The sequence below is a fragment of the Phaenicophaeus curvirostris genome, chromosome 11 (genome assembly GCF_032191515.1).
Source record: "Phaenicophaeus curvirostris isolate KB17595 chromosome 11, BPBGC_Pcur_1.0, whole genome shotgun sequence".
NCBI lineage: Eukaryota > Metazoa > Chordata > Aves > Cuculiformes > Cuculidae > Phaenicophaeus > Phaenicophaeus curvirostris.
In genome coordinates, this window is record NC_091402.1 from 5,946,718 (window position 1) to 5,964,557 (window position 17,840).

Here is a 17,840-nt window from a genome sequence, read left to right on the forward strand (position 1 = left end):
TGGTCTGTCTCCTAGCTACGTTCTGCCTGCGGATCGAAGTAGATCAACACAAATATTTGTGTGTACGGCATGCTCCGAAGCCTGCAAGTGCCTGCTGGCTCAGTACAGGCAAAGGTAAAGGAAAAATGTGTGCTTCTCTTTAAAACAATTATCTTTCTATATTAATAATGTCATTTATAAGCACTCCAAGAAGTTAACAATGTACATTGAAGGAAAGCAAAAAAATGCAAACATTTACTGAAAGGAGAAGGAGGAAATGTTGTAAGTGTGCCTCTTAGCACTTTTTTATGTATCAAAGCCTGTGCTGTCTCTGTGTATGATCCTTGTAGTCTATTTGTTATCCTTTGGGAGCACAGCCCTCGCTGAACTCTGAGACCAAATCCAACAGCCCAAAGAATGCTGCTGTTTATTGTGGATCAGAGTCTCTTCCCAGGCATCTCCATTGAGTCACACCACTGCAAGGCAGCTGACTCTGGCACTGTATCACTTCCCCCACCGTGATGCTGATGGCACAGCACTGAAGCGTGAGTTTTCTGATTGCAGTATAGCCCATATTTCAGCTGCATTTCAGGGATTATTTTAAGTTTTGGGGGTCTAATAATGAGAAGGCAGCCAGTGGTCCATATATCCTGAGGGACTGGCCCTTCCGGCTCTATCACAGTGCTGGGGCAGAAGGGAAAGAAGCACTCCTCCAAACACCAACTTTTTTGCCCTTGTGGGGAGGAAAGGCATGAAACCCCCATATTGACCTCTCGGTTTCTCTCCTGCTGAGGATGTGGAAAGCAATGCTCCATCTACCATCCTCTGTGCTCCTTCTCTGTAAGGGAGCAGCACTGTTCCCTGCCACCAATCCCATACATACCTGGAGCAGGGGGGGAAGGAAGAGAAGCAAAGCCTCTCACCTCAGGGCCAGGAGCTGCCACCCAGAGTAAGGCAAGACTCCTATCCCTGTCTTTTAGCTAAATTAGAGCCATCCTGATGCCAATGATCCCTTCTTCCACGTACGAATTGCCTCAGAAGATCGCTGCCCATCTCACCACAAGGGATTCAGGGCTTCACGGGCACGTTGCTTTTCTGTGCTGGAAGTTGTCAGGGCTTCATCATATGTGTGTCCCTTGGTACTGAGGAGAGGAACGGCAGTTTTGTGTTGCTGAGACATGCAGGAGAGAGTGGGATTTTCCAAAAGAGGGCACAGCACAGCTAGAAATAACTGCCTTTAAAGTAGTGACATTTTTATGTGTGGAGAAGCTAACTTAGAACATTTTTTAGAGGATTTTATAAATCCCTCTGAGCCCAGTACCATTGGATTCATCATATGAGGCACCTGTTTTACAGGGAGCAGGTATACAAGAAATAACCTAATGTATGGTCCTTGCGTTTTCTCTGACTTGCCTTAAATAGCTCTCTCTGTAACCGCAGGTGGCATTTGCAGAAAGCGTGATGAAACCCAGAAAGTTTGGCTGGTTTTGCATTTCTGTCTCTGAAAGAGAAATGTAGGCTGCTGTTAGGGGGAAAAAAAAAAAAAAAAAAAGCTGTAACATTCTCTCACCCGCCCCTTCTGCATTCATGGGTGCATCTTAATATCAGTGGTTAATTTTTGCAAAACAACAAGCCCTCTTTTTTGTCTTTCAGCTCTCCAAAGTGGAGCTGCCAGGAGCTTTTGGATTAAGCTTTATCAGGCTTCGGTTAGGAGAGCCTTGTGGAGGTTACGTGGCCAAATAAAACATACAAATCAAATTATGGGAGAGATGAATGCAAAGTTGTTAAATTAATTTTGTTTGTTCCAGCCCATTGGAATGTTTTTAACATGAAGAAAATAATTCTCTGCTGTACGGCTGGCCTGGTCTGTATTAGCGTGCTCCATTTGTCTGCAAGTGGCAAACAGGTTTTCTCCAGGCTTGAGCGAGCTCGGGATGACGAGGCTAGGCAGGATGGTGCTTGGTGGGCTGATCTCAGAGACAGGGCTGAGTCCGGCTCTTGGACAGCCCCACATGTGGCCAACAGCTGGAGACGCTGGCTGTGCCAGCTCTGAGGGCGTCCTCCCGATGCACCCACGAAACCTCCCTCTTCTACTTCTCCATAAGGCAGGAGCCAGCTTCTTCACCAGTTTCCGTGTTCAGGTCGTTCCTCACAGGAGGGTGAGGTGGGGTTTCACTCCAAGAGGTCAGTGCCTGCTCTAGGGCGTGTCCCGGTTCTGTCAGCCTTCGCAAGGCCAGTTCAGGGATCTGCTTAGTATTGCACTACACCGCAGAAAGCCTGAAAGACGCCTCAGTGTTTTTATTATCCCTTAGGATCTGAATTTAAAAGAGAGCATTAGTAATATTTTATCTAAAAATAGCTGAGATCTGCTATTTCAGTGAGAAATGATGCCGGCTGTTGGTTTCAATTCCTTTTTTCTTTTCTCAAGCAATCATGAACTCACATGCTTTTTTTGCTTATTTAGCCTGGTTTAAAAGAAAGAAATAATAAAAGCTTGTGTTTCTCTGTAGTGTGTCCTTGTTCAATTCAGAGGAGGATGCAAACATCTCCCTTGCTGTCCCAACCTCTTTCTGCATTTCTCATTGCCCTTCAGCTGCACATTTTGCAAAATCAGTAGAGGTTCTTTAGCATCCACAAAAAAGAAAGCGAGGCGCCTGCGATTCTTTTAATCTTCTTTCAAAAATCCAAGGCGCACGGAGTATTGAAAGGAAAATTAGGTCTCTGGAAAATGCCAGTTGTTTTATAGATGGTCAAATCATTAAACATTTTTTTCTTTTCCTTGCCTTTCAGACATTTGCTACATTATTAAGTATCATTTTAATTAAATCATCAAATTGAGTTATTGAATGAAATGTTTTTTTATTCCATTGTGTCCTGAGCAGGTTTAGTTAAATTAATAAAACCATATGTTTCATTTTATTAAAAATATTTCTTTTTTGCCCATTCATAAGCTGTTTAAAAAAAAAGAAAAGGTTGGTTATTGCTTAATTACATCAGGTACTGCCTTTTGCCGTGGAGTAACTGAAACAAAGTCATGCTAAGTCATGAAAATGTTGTAATATTTACTGTGAAACAGCAGTATTGTAAATACAGTCTCCTTTTAGCATGTTGTGAGTGCAGTTTGTCCTAGTCAAAACTTGCTGTCGTGCAGTCATGGGGTCACTCAGCTGCTGAAAGGTGCTGATGTCCTCCTTGGATCGGGGCGCAGGGTCACGGAGGGAGAGTCACCTCACTTGGAACCTGTGAGTCTCCTGCTTACCCCTGGGAAACACCTGCTGCTTTCCTCTGGCTCTCAGGAGCTGTTCTGAACTGCTCCGAAGCTGTCAGCAGAGAGCAGCATGGAATAGAGAATGGGACTGTCCCTTCTCACAGGGTGGCTTGAGGTCCTTGTCTGGAAACAGCTGACCAGCCATGTTTCTGAGAGGTATTGTCATTAAGGTAGATCTCATTAAGGTTATCTGAGTGAACTATTTCTGAAACTATTTGATGCATGATTACTTCTAGTATACAAATCTCTGCACATTCTCCTGTAAGAGAAGAACTGGATGGGACTTGTCTGGGCAGTCCCTCACCCTGTGATCCCATCTCTGATAGCATTTGATTAGGTGGAGCAGTAAAGGCTGGCCTGGCATTTTGAAGCATAATTCTTTGATGACAAAGGGCTTCAAGGGGGGCAGTTATGATTTATTGGTGCAGTTATGATTTATTGGTGCAGTTATCAATAAACAGTGATGTCAGTGAGAACTGATCTGACTATTTCAGTGGGAAGAGAGTGAGCATGGAGAGGCATACCAAGGATTGTGAAGTTATATAAACACTAACAACAGCAACTGATTTTATCTGTGCCCCCTCAGCAGGGTCCTGGCCACCTTCATGCCATGCTCTGGCTCTGTGGGCTCCCTGCAGAGACCAAGAATCATAGAATCATAGAATAACCAGGTTGGAAGAGACCCACCGGATCACTGAGTCCAACCATTCCTATCAAACACTAAACCATGTCACTCAGCAACTCGTCCACCTGTCCCTTAAACCCCTCCAAAGAAGGTGAATCAACCCCCTCCCTGGGCAGCCTCTGCCAGTGCCCAGTGACCCTTTCTGTGAAAATTTTTTTCCTAATGTCCAGCCTGAACCTCCCCTGGTGGAGCTTGAGGTCATTTTGGTCCCTTCAACTCAGTGTAAATAGAATATTTTGTCACTGCTTTGAGGTATTGCAGGGTTGGTTTCTTTGGTGGATCATCCTTCTGGGTTGAGCAGAAGGATCTGCTGCAAAACTGCAAGATTGTCACCACTCATGGCAGGTGCAAAGATCTTTCCTGCCCAAGGATATTTCTGCAATATATGTTCTCTTGTTCAGGCTAGCTACAAAATGTGAGTTGTAACTTCACAAATGCGTTTGACAGGTATTTTTTTATTGTACTGGCAATATTGGTGTTTACAGCATTTAATCATCTTTATTTCAGAACTGTAGCTATTTCAGTAATGTAACAGCAGAACTACATGACCAACCTCCAAGTCCAGGCATAGGAATAGACATTTCTCCCCTTCAGTTCTGTCAGACCTCTGTAGAAGTGAAATAATGGCCAAATGTACATGCAGTCCTGTACCTGCAGAGTGCAGACAAGCTGAATGTGTTGGGTTTAAATGGAAAGGTCATACTGGGAAAAATTTCTGCAAACAGTGTCAGCATGATGGGCTGGGTGACACTTTGACTTTCCCTGGCAGAAAAGATCAGCTCCTTTGCCACAGAACATGTGTTTAGGTATCATTGCAAGTGATTCTTCTTGGTCCAGAATTTAAATTGGGAAATAGAATGAGAATCTGTCCTGAATTGTGTATTTTAAACACGCTTTTTAAAGCTTGGAAACAATCTGAACTGAGCATCGTTGGGAAGCGCACTATGTTCCTTTTCTCTTTTTCAATAGCATCTGAGTGCCATCTAGTGCTCTCTGTCAGTTCTGGAGCTTTGCATTTCGATGGCTTGAGGTTTCCCCGGTGTCTCTGAGTGGGCTACATGTGTATCCCACAACACTTCAGAATCTATGAAAGAAAATAATATGCAGAAAAGAGGAGTGAATGTAAAGTCACTTCTGCTTGTGTGCAAAAATGTACTGGGTTAAGAAGAAAACACTTCCTGACCCAAGTGTCCCATTTTCAGAGGTTCCAACTGTTTCCAGGGCTTGCAGATCACATTGGAATAGTTACCCCTTCACAGATTAAGAGACTGTGAGCTGGGGGAGCTGGGGCCTCAGGTAGGTGGACATCTTCGTCTTCCCATGCAGAGCTCTTAAGTGACTGAGTTAAAGCATACGTGCAAATGCCAGGGCTGAAACTAAATCGAGAATGAAGAAACCTCCCTGCAGAGGATGGATTCTCTGGCTCCCTTCCCTCTGGAGAGCAGAAAGCAGCTGCAGGTGGTATTAAATCCCATTGGTCTCAGTGGATTGCAGTCTAAGCTATTACTGTAGGCAAGGGCATTAAGGAAAAAAACTGCCTCTTAAGTGTGAGGCACAGTTCTTCCTGTTTGTTTTCTCGTAGTTATTTAGGAGAGCTTCATATCTTTTCCCTCTGTTTTTCAGCTTGCAGCACGCCTCCGGTCAACATGAAAGTGCAGCCTGTGAACAGGACAGCATTGCTGGTAACCTGGAACCAACCAGAAACCATCTACCACCCTCCAATCATGAACTACATGATCTCCTATAGCTGGACTAAAAATGAAGATGAAAAGGAGAAGACATTCACCAAGGATAGTGACAAGGACCTGGTAAAACTACAACATCAGCCCAAGACATATGTATCAAGCTATCCTTATATTATTTTCTCAGTAGAAGGAAGAAGAGGGGGAACACAGACAGGCTAGCATTTGACTCACAGTGAATTGCTATGAAAATGTTCAGCGTGAGCTGAACATTGCCTAACAGACTGCCCTAAACACTGGAGTGTGAATTTATAGTTTGTGGGAGTGCATAAAGGACTAAATCTGCAGACACTTTTTCATATACTGTGCTGAGGAGCAGCTGGCTCTGGAACTACTTAGACTTTGAATACCTTTTGGCTTGTGTTGAGCTCACGCAGATTTTCACATGAAAAGCCTTATCCCCCAAAATTTGTTCCTGGGCCCAGGCTTTTTACTGAGCATAGCTCCTTGCAGACTTCGGGGCAGGTTCTGACCAGTAAGGGCTGCCAGGAGCAGGAGTTGCATGGTCCAGGCTAGAAGATCATTGCAGAGTGGCCCTGCCTGCATCCGGTGGTGGGAGAAATAGAGGGAAGAGCAGTACAGTTCAGCATAGATGGAAACACCGATCTATTTCCTCTGTTTAGGATTTGATGTGCTTGTCATTCTTGTCTAAGTGGAAGCAAGTATTGTACTGGTCTTTAACATTCTCTGCATATAAAATCAAAGTGACATATTCAGGTTTGAAAGGCCTCCGTTTATTGTTAATCAAAGAAAGCCTCTAGAATAATGAAATCAGTAATTGTATATGCACATGAAAAATGCAGCAGCACAGAGTGTTATTCCTAATGACTGTTATCATATTTTTTTTTTCAAATACACAGTCCTCTGGGCCTATTCAATCAGTTATACAATAATACTTCTCTTATTCCCTTAGATGAAGATTCCTTTACTTCATTTCCATTTATATTTTCAATTTCCCCACTAGACATTGTTATCTGGGTCACATTAGGGAGTGATGTGCCTCACAAAATCAGAAAGGAATCTATTGAAAGGCACCCAAGGTTATGATGTATTGTAACCCCTCTCTTGTCATAACTTTACATTCTTAAGGGAGGATTTTTTTTAATCAGATGTAAGGAGAGCCTTAATCAGCAAAAATGAGGTGGGCACAGTGACAGCATCCTGGTTTATGAAAAAGAAATAATTAAAAGTGCAGGAGACGTGATAGAGTGATAGCTTGGAAATAAATTGCACTGAGACCCTGTGCTGTGCAGCAGAGCTTGGAGGTTAAGAAAGCAATGACAACTTAGTCTAATTTAGGGGCAAAAGTAAAAAACTTGGAGGAAACTTTTCCGAGGAAAGTGCAATTTGCTTTCAGCGCTCCGGCAGAGGCAGCTGGGTTGTCCTGTCTTGAAACTGAGCTAGACACTGTTTTGCTAAAGGGGTCACGGGTGTTTCAGTTGGTCCACACAGCTACTGCTGCCGTCTGCTGTAGTCATGAACTGGTGTGGTCGTGGATTAAGGCAGCACTAAAGAGCATCTGGGAGGCAGCGAGGCAGTTTCTCAGGTGTAAAGGTGCTCAGGGACATCCCAGTCCAGGGTGCTGAGTCATCATGTTATACAGGCCGCCAGCATCAAATTGCCATAGCATGTTCATTGCAAAATAAATAGTTTGTTTGAGCAGGCAGTGACTTTTCTGGCCTCATTCCAGGTCTGGAATTTGGCTCTCCACCTATAAAAATGTCATTTTAGTTTCTGTAAGGTCAAATGATTTGGGATCTAAGCTTTTTCTGAGGGGAGCAGAGGCTCAAGCATTGACGGTTGTCATGAGGGTAGATGTGGTACCTGTTCATTTGATTCTCATGGGCAGAGTCAGCAGTCTTGGTGCATCACTTTTATCCCAGGGAAGCCCCTTGGCCTTGGCCTTGCCCTCTTCCAGGGGACCAGTGAATATTTCCGTTTAGAAATAAGTTTGTCTTACATGGCAGAAATGTCCTGTGTTAGCACAATGCTTTGTATATTTCAAACTGATCGTGGACAGTACTATGGGGGTAAAAAACTGAATAATATCTATTTTTTTTAAACAGAAGGCCATCATTAGCCATGTCTCACCTGACATCCTTTATCTGTTCAGAGTTCAAGCAGTTTGCCGAAATGAAATGCGTAGTGACTTTAGCCAGACTATGCTCTTTCAAGGTAAAAACCCCCACATATATATTTTTACATTATGACTCTTTGTGTATTTAACCTTTTCTTTGCAGAGTTCAATATGGTGTGGAATGATTTCACAAAATGTTTGAATGCATTTAGCCAATGTCAGCTTCAGATTGTGACCAGTGGCTTTTTCAGAGGCTGTTGCCTGCACCTCTCTGCTGCAGTGTTCTCAGGTTTTAGGGGAATTCAAAGCTTTTCTTGGTACAGGTTTTCTAAAACAAATTCATCAGAGACTGCTTATGCATCAGAGGCACAGCTGTAGCAGGATGTGAGTCTGATCAGTGTCTGTTTTATGTCAGGAGGAAAGGAGATCAGTCCTACCTTGACAACAACATGTGGAGATGCTCAGGTTTTACCATGCACACAACCTCAATGATTTCCAGAACATACATATTTAAATGAAAGCTAAAGAACTGGATGCTAAGCTGTCCTTTGTCATGGATTTCCTTTTAAGTTTACTGGAGAAATCTGGTAAAGCTGATATTTGGTAGAACTTGATGCTTTTTGAGTTTTTTTAAGTTTTGCTCCTTCCTAGGCGTTTAGTGCTTTTTTTATTAAGTAGGGCAAAATTCACCTCTGCTGAGAGCAGTCCCGCTTGCTCCTGTTGCATAGACACGTAAACCTCAGAATGGATCATAGAAAAACAAAAAGAGCAAAGAGTTAAAAAATTAAAACCATAAGGTGAAGCAGAGTTAAATCACTTGGGTATAAAACAAAATGAGAGGCATTTCTAAGTATAATTTTTGGAAAATGTGGAGGTTTTAATCCTGCTCTGTTAGCACTTGGCATCTGAAGGCAATCAAACTGTGAGCACAATTTGGTTCTGTTCCGGTGTCGTGCCACAGTGTTAGCAGCATTGCAGAGAGAGCAGGGGTTGGACAAGAAATGCTCTCTGACAGAGTGCTGCTTCTTAGTGCCTCAGCAGAGGGGTTTGGACTTCACTTTAAGTGCCAGGCAGAAGTCACAAACTTGCATATTACTTTATGGCCATTTTAGGCAGATAATAGAATGGAAAAAATCCTTTCAAATTTGGCTAAGATGCCTATTTAACTATGGTAACGAATAAATCATTAGTGACAGTTTTGCTGGATGTTCTTTGGGTCCTTCCAGCCTGATGATTTTACAATTCTAGCCCAGCTTTTAAAACAATGGGAGTGATACACGCATCTGCAGTGGAAGTAGACATTGTGTTTCCTTCCATGTCTCCCCAAAAGGGAGCTGCTTTTATAATTTTTGGTTGTACCCAAGATCATAGAATCATAGAATCACTAGGTTGGAAAAGACCCACCGGATCATCGAGTACAACCATTCCTACCCATGCCCCTTAGCACCTCGTCCACCCATCCCTTAAACACCTCCAGGGAAGGTGAATCAACCACCTCCCTGGGCAGCCTGTTCCAGTGCCCAATGACCCTTTCCGTGAAAATTTTTTTCCTGATGTCCAGCCTAAACCTCCCCTGGCGGAGCTTGAGGCCATTCCCTCTCATCCTGTCCCCTGTCACTTGGGAGAAGAGGCCAGCACCCTCCTCTCCACAACCTCCTTTCAGGTAGTTGTAGAGAGCAATGAGGTCTCCCCTCAGCCTCCTCCAGGCTAAACACCCCCAGCTCTCTCAGCTGTTCCTTATAAGGCCTGTTCTCCAGCCCCCTCACCAGTTTTGTTGCTCTTCTCTGGACCTAAAAAAAACTACAGTGTCCACCTGTAGTTGTAGTTGAGATAAATAGCAATAAATCATGATAATGGGATGATAAGGGCAGGAAAAAAAATCTATTATCAGCTGCTCTGGGTTCCTGTGTAAGATGGGAATTCTTTTCCAGCTTGGGTGTGGAAGAGCAGAGTTAGGGGAGGCAGAAGGATGTGTCTTCAGTGCGAGGCGCGGCGGGTGAGGATGTGAGGATGGAGAAGCAGCGTGGGGTTGGCAGCGGTGATGCTGGGGGACTGCTGGCCGTTCCTTCTGGCCCTGACACGCTGTCTCGCTCCTTGTTCCCGCAGCTAACACCACTCGGATTTTCGAGGGCACCAGGATTGTGAAGACGGGCGCGGTGAGTGGCGGCAGAGGGCAGCGCGGCACCGGGGAGCGAGGGCTGGGGAGCGATTGCCTCCCTTCCCTAGGGGTGCAGAAACATAGCAGCATTCCCCGCTCTCCCAGTGCCCCAGGGGTACCTCCTAGGGGGAATAAAGCCTTAATGAGCTCTTTGGTTTAATTGCAATTCAGGTGAGATGGTGACGTGGTCGCTGGAGCTGGTTTTTGTATTCCAGAATCAGAAATTTTGATGCAGTAAAACCAGAATACACCATTTCAGTTTTGAAAGCACCTTTTTAGGTTGTTTAACATAAACTATCCGTAACCTAAATTTCCTGGCATTCGATATATTGAATTGTTCAGTCAAATTCATGGACTGAATTCATACTATTGAATTTACTCTAAGCACATTGCTTCTGGTTTGACTCTGTTCTGGTTTGATCTACTCCCTAGCAAGTAGCGCATACAAAGCTTGAATTTGAATGATTAATGTTTGTTTAATGATGTATAGAGGCATTCTAGATGTACAAAACCTGCTGTCAAGTTTTAACACTCAGTCCAGCTTTGAGACTGCACATGCCAGCAAAAAAGCAAATCTCACGCTGCCTCAGGGATTCACACTGATAAGTACCCAAAAGTTTAGATGCTTATTTAAAGCTTTGGCTTGAAATTTCTAAGGCTCAGGTTTTCTTCTGAGATCTCAGGTTCTCTGTGATTGCATCTGGTCAAAAATAACGTGAGAAAGCAGCCTTTCTTGGTTTGCTGCAGCATTTCATCTACATGGCCTGACTGAAACCAGAAAGTGCAGAGAGATGCAGAAATACTGTTCAGTTATAAACTTCTGTTCCAGGAACAAACATTTTACAGTTCTGTTCAATGTTTGGTAGCACCTTTTTAGCCCTTGCTTATCCTTGTCTGATGTGTACCTTTCCAGCCAACGCTCCTCTGCCAATTAATTCAGTAAAGTGAGGGTTTTTTCAGTAAGCAGTGATTTTAAACTAAAAGAGGAGATGTTTAGATTAGATATTAGGAAGAAATTTTTTACATTGAGGGTGGTGAAACACTGGCACAGGTTGCCCAGAGAGGTGGTGGATGCCCCATGCCTGGAAACATTCAAGGTCAAGTTGGATGAGGCTCTGAGCAACCTGAGCTGTTTGAAGATGTCCCTGGTCACGGCAGAGGGGGTTGGACTGGATGACCTTCATGGTCCCTTCCAATCCAAACCATCCAGTGGTTCTATGAAGTCAGAGAGAGAGCGTGGTCGGATTGTTCCTGGCTTTTCCACCAAATTACTCCTAGTCCTTAGCCAGCTCACTTAACTCCAGCATCTTTTTCCACATGTAATTTAGAAAGGTGAATTATTTGTCTAGTTCTTTAAGTATACATAGCAAGGATTTTTCTTTCCAATAGAGCATGTGCATGTGTGCACAGAGACCCAGAGTGAGCGCGCTTGCACCGAGCTGACCCTATTAGAATAACACTGGCAGGTAGCATAGACTGCAAAGTTGTGAACCATGATTCAGTCCCTGCTTCCGCTCAGCTCCCTGAGAGAAGTGGCTCTGGGTTGCTGGCAGTGGCTGGGGATTTGTACAGGGAAAGCTGAGTTTCTGCATGAGTGCTGCAGCTCAATGGTCCTGGTATAGGTTGTGGTGACTTGCCAAAGGGCTCCTGATGCCCTCTAGGTCCCTCATGAGTGCCCAGCTGGATGTGCTGCAGGTCTTTTCTAATGAGAGTGATGCCTCACTGCAGCACCAGCCCTCAGGAGAATAATGCTCATGGATAAATTAAGGAAATACAAATAGTACCGTTGGAGGACCTCACAATGTGTGTGGGAAGAGCCAGTTCCCTGTCAGAGGAGACCCACCAGCCACAATGCTCACGTTGGCAGCACAGCCCTTATTTTAGGACAGCCCTTATGTAATGTTGTATTTTTAAACTTCTGTATTCTGAGGATTAAAGTGCTGTGAGTAATGCAGCTAAACTCATTAAACTCATTTACATCCTCCTCACTCCTGAGAGGAAACGTTACTCACAAGTCACCAGTGACGTGAGTGGAGAAGGTCCCACTGTAAAATAGAGATGAGGATAAAGAGATTTTTGATGATAATGATTGATTGGAAGCAGCAATCACGGGAAGGTTTCCTCCCTTTGTGGTTTGCTGTGTAGCTGGGCCATGCCCCATTCCTGGCTTGACCGTGCATCCAGCTGTTATAAGTCTCATTTTAAAAGGACAGCAACCAGAGTGGCATGTGCATGGAAAGGGAGGGAAAAGCAAAATGACCCCAGGTGTCACGTCAGGGCCCCTGCTGATGCTCTCTGCTGTGTTTTCTTCCCCTCTGCTGCCGGTGACCTCCTCAAGCCCACAGCCTCTCCTGCCTCCTCCGCCGACATGGCTCCCATCAGCTCTGGCTCCTCCACCTGGACCTCCTCAGGGCTCCCCTTCTCCTTCGTGTCCATGGCCACGGGGATGGGGCCGTCCTCCAGCGGCAGCCAGGCCACCATGGCCTCGGTGGTGACCAGCACCTTATTGGCAGGGCTGGGCTTCAGCAGCAGCGGCATCTCTTCCTTCCCCAGCAGCGTGTGGCCAACACGGCTCCCTGCGGCGGCCGCTCCCAGCAAGCAGGCGGGACGGCCGGTGGTGGCAGTCACTGAAGCTGCCACCACCTCCCCAGGGCCAGAGAGAGACTCGGCACTGACGAAGGACAGCGAGGGAGCTGAGGAGGGGGAGAAGGATGAAAAGAGTGAAAGTGAGGATGGGGAGCGGGAGCACGAGGAAGAAGAAGAAAAGGATGCTGAGAAGAAGGAGAAAAACAGGGCGACAGCAGCTGCGGAGTCACACAATAGCACGGAGCCCAGCGTGACTACAGCTTCCCCCAACAGGACTGCTGAGGAGGAAAGAAATAAAACTATATCAGGTGAAGAGCCAAACCAAAACGTTGCCCCCACGGCTGGAGGTTCTGAGGAGGAGAGCTTTGCCAAAGCAGACGCTCAGCCCCAGCCGCTCCCTTCCACCCAAGTGCCGCCAGCGTTCACCGACGAACTTTACCTGGGAAAGATCCCAAGACAACCAGAGACAACACGAAAACCTCCTCCAAAGGAGGACAGGTTTCCAGAAGAATACCCCTCAGATAATAAATTCATCACCATTAACCCAGGTGAGTGACCTCCGGGGAGGCTATTTTTACCAGCATTAGACTGCTGGAAAAATACACCAATCCAAATTCCTTACTGATTTCCAGCAGACAACACTAGTGTGGTGCCTGGCTTCATCCAATGGGCAGGTCATCACAGGACCCAACCCACAAGTTGTTATTCAGGGGAGGACAAGGCGAAGGATCATCCGTTTATTTTACTGGGACAGATCATACTCTTTGTACTGCTTAGTAGAAGAGAAAGTTTGGAAAAATGTGAACACCCAGCATGCTGCATTAAGAATTTTGTTTTTTTAAGGAAGAGGAGAATGCAGTGAACTATAGCTGTGAAATTATTTTGGAAGAGTGGTTGCTGTGCTGAGCTGGTGTTTCATGTGAAAGTTGCTGTATATGCTGTAAGCTAATTTAGTTTATAGACGGAATTCTCCCAGATCTCCCTGGCTGGGCTTTGAGGTATTCTCCCAAATATTGGATCATTGCTGGTTTAGTTCTCACCACAAAACCTACATGTTCTGATCTTCCAAGGTAAGGCACCTTTTGCACTAGGGTTGCCTTGTTTTTCTTCTTATCCAGGCAGAGTTTGGGTATTCTCTGTGTTTCTCCCAGTAAGAATTACCAATGCTCCTATACTCAGGAGTTCTGGAGGTATGTACCAACCACACAGTACGTGCACAGCAGATACGACCTTTTTGAAGCATGCCTGGACCATCTGCACATACGTCAAAGCCTGTGTGGCCAGGATCTGCTGCGTGGACCTGTGCAAGCAGGGATCTCGTGGTGCTCCCAGCTCACTGTGCAGAAAGTCCGTGCATATCCACATGTTTCTTCTTGGGGAGCCCCAGGCACTGGTGAGGAAAATAGCTCTTAAAACTGCAAGGAGCAAATGGAGTGCATTCATATTGATTTATTTGCAGAGTAAGGACTGAGATTTAGATACCACGACGAGTTTATCTGAGTGATTATGTGTATTACCATGGCATTTATAAGATTGTGTGCATTTTTTTTGCTTGGTTTTGGGTTGGTTTTTTTTTTTACTGTCATTGTTTATTTTGCTAATTTATAGACTGTTTTGTAATTTTGTTTTTCAGTCAAAGATGCTCTGGAGTTAGAGTACTGTGAAAAAAAAACCTTACATATTTATTTTTCCCTACATTTATAAACACAAAATGCAAACGTGGTGCACTCAGTTATAGCTCAGAACCAATTTAAAAAACAAAGCTAAATCCAATCTTTAATAACATTTGTTACAGAAATGCTGACCTGACTCTAACACTGTGAGTCATACCTGTTCTCTAGGAGAACAGATTAACAGTGCAAAAACCAAGAAACCTGCATCAGGTTGTGCTGATTTTTTTTAAAACACACTGCTGTTTTTCTTTCTCCTCAACTGGAAATCTTCTTCAAATTCGAGTGCTCACACTGAAAATGGTCTGAGATGCCTGTCAGGCAGCTTTCAGCATCCCGCTTGCCCTGATCACCTTTTTGTTCAAGAAGGAGGAGACTTGTCCTTAGCCTTGCTTTGCAATGTTTTGAGTAAGCATTCAGCACCATTTAGGTTCAGACACAAACAATCTGAACTGCCTGAGTAAACCTGCCTCTGGAATAGCTGTCTTCAGTTCTTCCTGCCTTCTGCTTTCCTGTTCTCATGCCAGTTTCTTGGATGGCCTAAGTACAACATCCCTTCTGCAAGACCTAGAAAGGACCTTGTGGCTTATTCTCAGCCTAATAAATTGGAGGAAAGATGTGGAACTGGTCTTGTTTCTTAGCTCATGACAAAGGGATTGTTATTAGATTGTTTGTTATTCTGTGGTGAAATTAAGATGAAAAGGATGAAAATCAATGAGGTGGGGAAATATTGTTAATATTGCTAGGCAGTACTTACTGGTTATTGCGAATTGTATCTCTCAAGTCTGGATTAGCATGCAGAGAACTATCACAGAAAGTGGTTCTGTACAGCTTTGCCTCCTACTAAAAGCCTCTTCGAAGAGCTCTGCACTTGCAGGCTTGGAGGCCTGAAGTGACCCTTGTGTGAAAACTGCACACGAAGACCTGAAAGGACTCCGCATATTAGGTTTTCCATGCTTATATACAGGGGGAAGGCAACTTTCTAAGATCGCTGTGTCTTACAGAAGTGCTGTCCGTGTGTAGGAAAGGACATCTGAAGAAGGCACTCAGCAGCACAGGGGCTAGGAATGTTAGTTCAGAGATGAAGAAGGGCTCATCTGTGTCATTTTCCTTGGGGCAGAGGTTCCTTCTGTGTCCTTGACCCCCATCAGTGGAAGAAGTTAGGCTATTCACAAACCTGGTGACTCCCTGTCCAGTCATTAGGAAGGGTATTTTTCACCTCTGAGAATATTTTCAGATGTTCCTTCTTGCCTTTGAGACAGAGGCTTTCAGTCCATCTCTCTCTGTACCTGGTGTGAGGACCTAGTCCTTCAGTCTTTTCAGGCAGCTCCTTCTTTTCTTTGCATCTTTTGTCCTCAGGGTCCTGTAGCAGATAGCTGAGGTCTGCCTAACCTGGAATTTGTCCAGATACTTTACTAATATTTTACTTACTGGATAAGGCGTGGCTGGCCTGTTGGGAGGTTACCCCCAGTGAGAAGTCTCCTGGGAATGCAGAATTAGGAGCTTTCCTCCAGGCTGGATCAAGGTTACCAGAGATACATACCGGCAAAGCCCACAGCTGGTGAACTGGCCTGTCAGTGAAACACCAGCACAAAGCCTAAGCCTGCTTGCTTCAGCTTGTTTTCCACAGTAATATGGAAATTTTCAGTTCATACAGAGAGACCTGTCCTAGCTCACACAAGGAGCTGAGTTCAGTTGAACTCCAGACATTAGCAAGACCTCTTGCCATGCGAAAGGACCTTAAAGGTTTTGCATAACAAGGTAAACCTGAAATCGTTCATTTACCTTCATTGGCAAGGACCAGTGAAGCCAAGAGGACATTGCCAGAAGTGTCTGAAAGTGTTCCTGAGCATCAGGGCGGTTAAAAGAAAGCAAGGCCACTTCCAGAGTGAGCAGATAGAACCTTTACTGTGTTCTCCAGAGTGCAGAAACTTTTTTGGATGCATTTTTTCCTCAGAAAAGCAGTTTTTAAAAAGCTGTCAAGGTTTCAGAAATGTTTTTGAGAGTAGAAAGTTTACTCATTTTAAAGAGTAGAAAATTGTTTCATAACAATATGCACTTGTAAAATTAATTATATAGCATCAAATTAGCAGTTGTAAGGAGATAACTGAATGGGAAAGTACTCATGAGTGTGGATGATTAGAGGAGAACAGGGAACACATGAGAAATTACAGGGAAAGTGCAAGACCAATTAGTACAGCAAGGCTCATTTTCTTTTAGTGCTTATTTCACGCGCACATACACACACACCTCTCCTGAGGCCATGTCATTATTTTCCAAATGGCACTAGCCTCTTCTTGTCTGGTGATATCGGCCAACACTAATGATTTTCTTCTGTCACTGAGCACTTGCTTGCATTCTCCTCTTTCATTTTCCTGATCATCCTTTTCTCTGTTTTGGTGCCCATATTAGACTAATTGTACCTTTGATCTGCAACTGTTACACACACAGCTGCTCAGCATTGTCCATGACTCTGAAACCTGAAAATTAGAAAAACAGCAATTAGAATTATGCTCTAAAAAAAAGGGGGGGGGAGGGGGCGAATAATGGAAACCCACTTAATTCAGTTTATTTAGGTTAGAGCAGATCTTATCCCACAGAATAGTGGTTTGTTGTGCCAGAAGTTAAACAGATCCTTTGCATTTGACAGGAGATAACAAATGGGCTGTTGGGAGCAAAGTAATAGATGTAGGACTGGGGCTTTTGCCTGAGCTGGGACTGAGAACAGAGAGGTGGGTTTGGCCCTTGATCCAGACTTCAGCTTGGTCCTCCCACCCCTCAGTGCTCACCCACAAGAGGGCTTTGAAGAGACATCCTGATATGCAGGGCTGAATTTCAGGTCTGGTGTGTGCTTTTAGCAGAGACTGGGTTTTGGTTTTTAGAGCAGTCTTTGCCAGGTCTGAGGTTACAAAAGCCTTTTGGGGATAACCTCATTAAGATAATTAAACATCTGTGTAATTCTTTCTTTCTCCATACGTGGCAAGGATTATTAAGCTGTATTTTCGTGTGGCTCCTGAGCTATTTTGCATGGCAGCTCACAGGAGCAAACAGCAGAATGGCTTTAAAATAAAAGGACTGAGTTATTTGATGTTTGCGAACAGCATGAACTTCAGATATCTGACATCAGGATTAAACAGGATTGGCATCTGTTTACAAAACACTGAAAAGCCATGCTTAGTTGTGCACTGCCTATGAGTACAACTACTGCAAGAATGCTTTTAAAGAAACAGGGAGAAAATAGCTGTACAAGAACATCAGCTTGTATCAAAGGTCATACTGTCTTTAAAAACATACGGGATTTGCCTTTTCATCGTTGAATGATACAGCCAATACTATTTTCCAGAAATAAGTGATACCTTTGAATAAGTTGTTTCATTTATTTGAGGGAGAGATGAGCAGGTGACTTTGTCTTGAGAGGCATGATGGTCTGAGGCAGTTTAGTAGCAGAGGTTTTCTTTTGGCTTGCCGAACGTGGGTATTGTCATAGTTAACGGTATCTGTACCAGTATTTGAATCATTGGCAAGTGAGGCTCAACAATTCCACTGGGGCTTTGCCTCTCAGCAGACTCAGCTGTCCAGGGGGTTGAGCTCACGGCCACCTCCAGCTCACATGATAATTGGACTTGATAATCTTAGAGGTATTTTCCAACCTTAATGATTCTGTGATTCTATACA

At 44.4% G+C, this 17,840-nt stretch overlaps 1 protein-coding gene across 1 annotated transcript in view; it reads left to right on the forward strand.

The window, feature by feature from the left end:
- The window catches only part of PTPRG (protein tyrosine phosphatase receptor type G), a 415,153-nt gene that overhangs the window by 322,971 nt on the left and 74,342 nt on the right, over nucleotides 1-17,840 (forward strand). Inside the window, exons 9-12 of the mRNA XM_069865996.1 lie at nucleotides 5,556-5,740; nucleotides 7,741-7,849; nucleotides 9,858-9,907; nucleotides 12,248-13,043. Coding sequence (XP_069722097.1) covers nucleotides 5,556-5,740; nucleotides 7,741-7,849; nucleotides 9,858-9,907; nucleotides 12,248-13,043 — 1,140 coding nt within the window. The remainder of the gene's footprint in view (nucleotides 1-5,555; nucleotides 5,741-7,740; nucleotides 7,850-9,857; nucleotides 9,908-12,247; nucleotides 13,044-17,840) is intronic.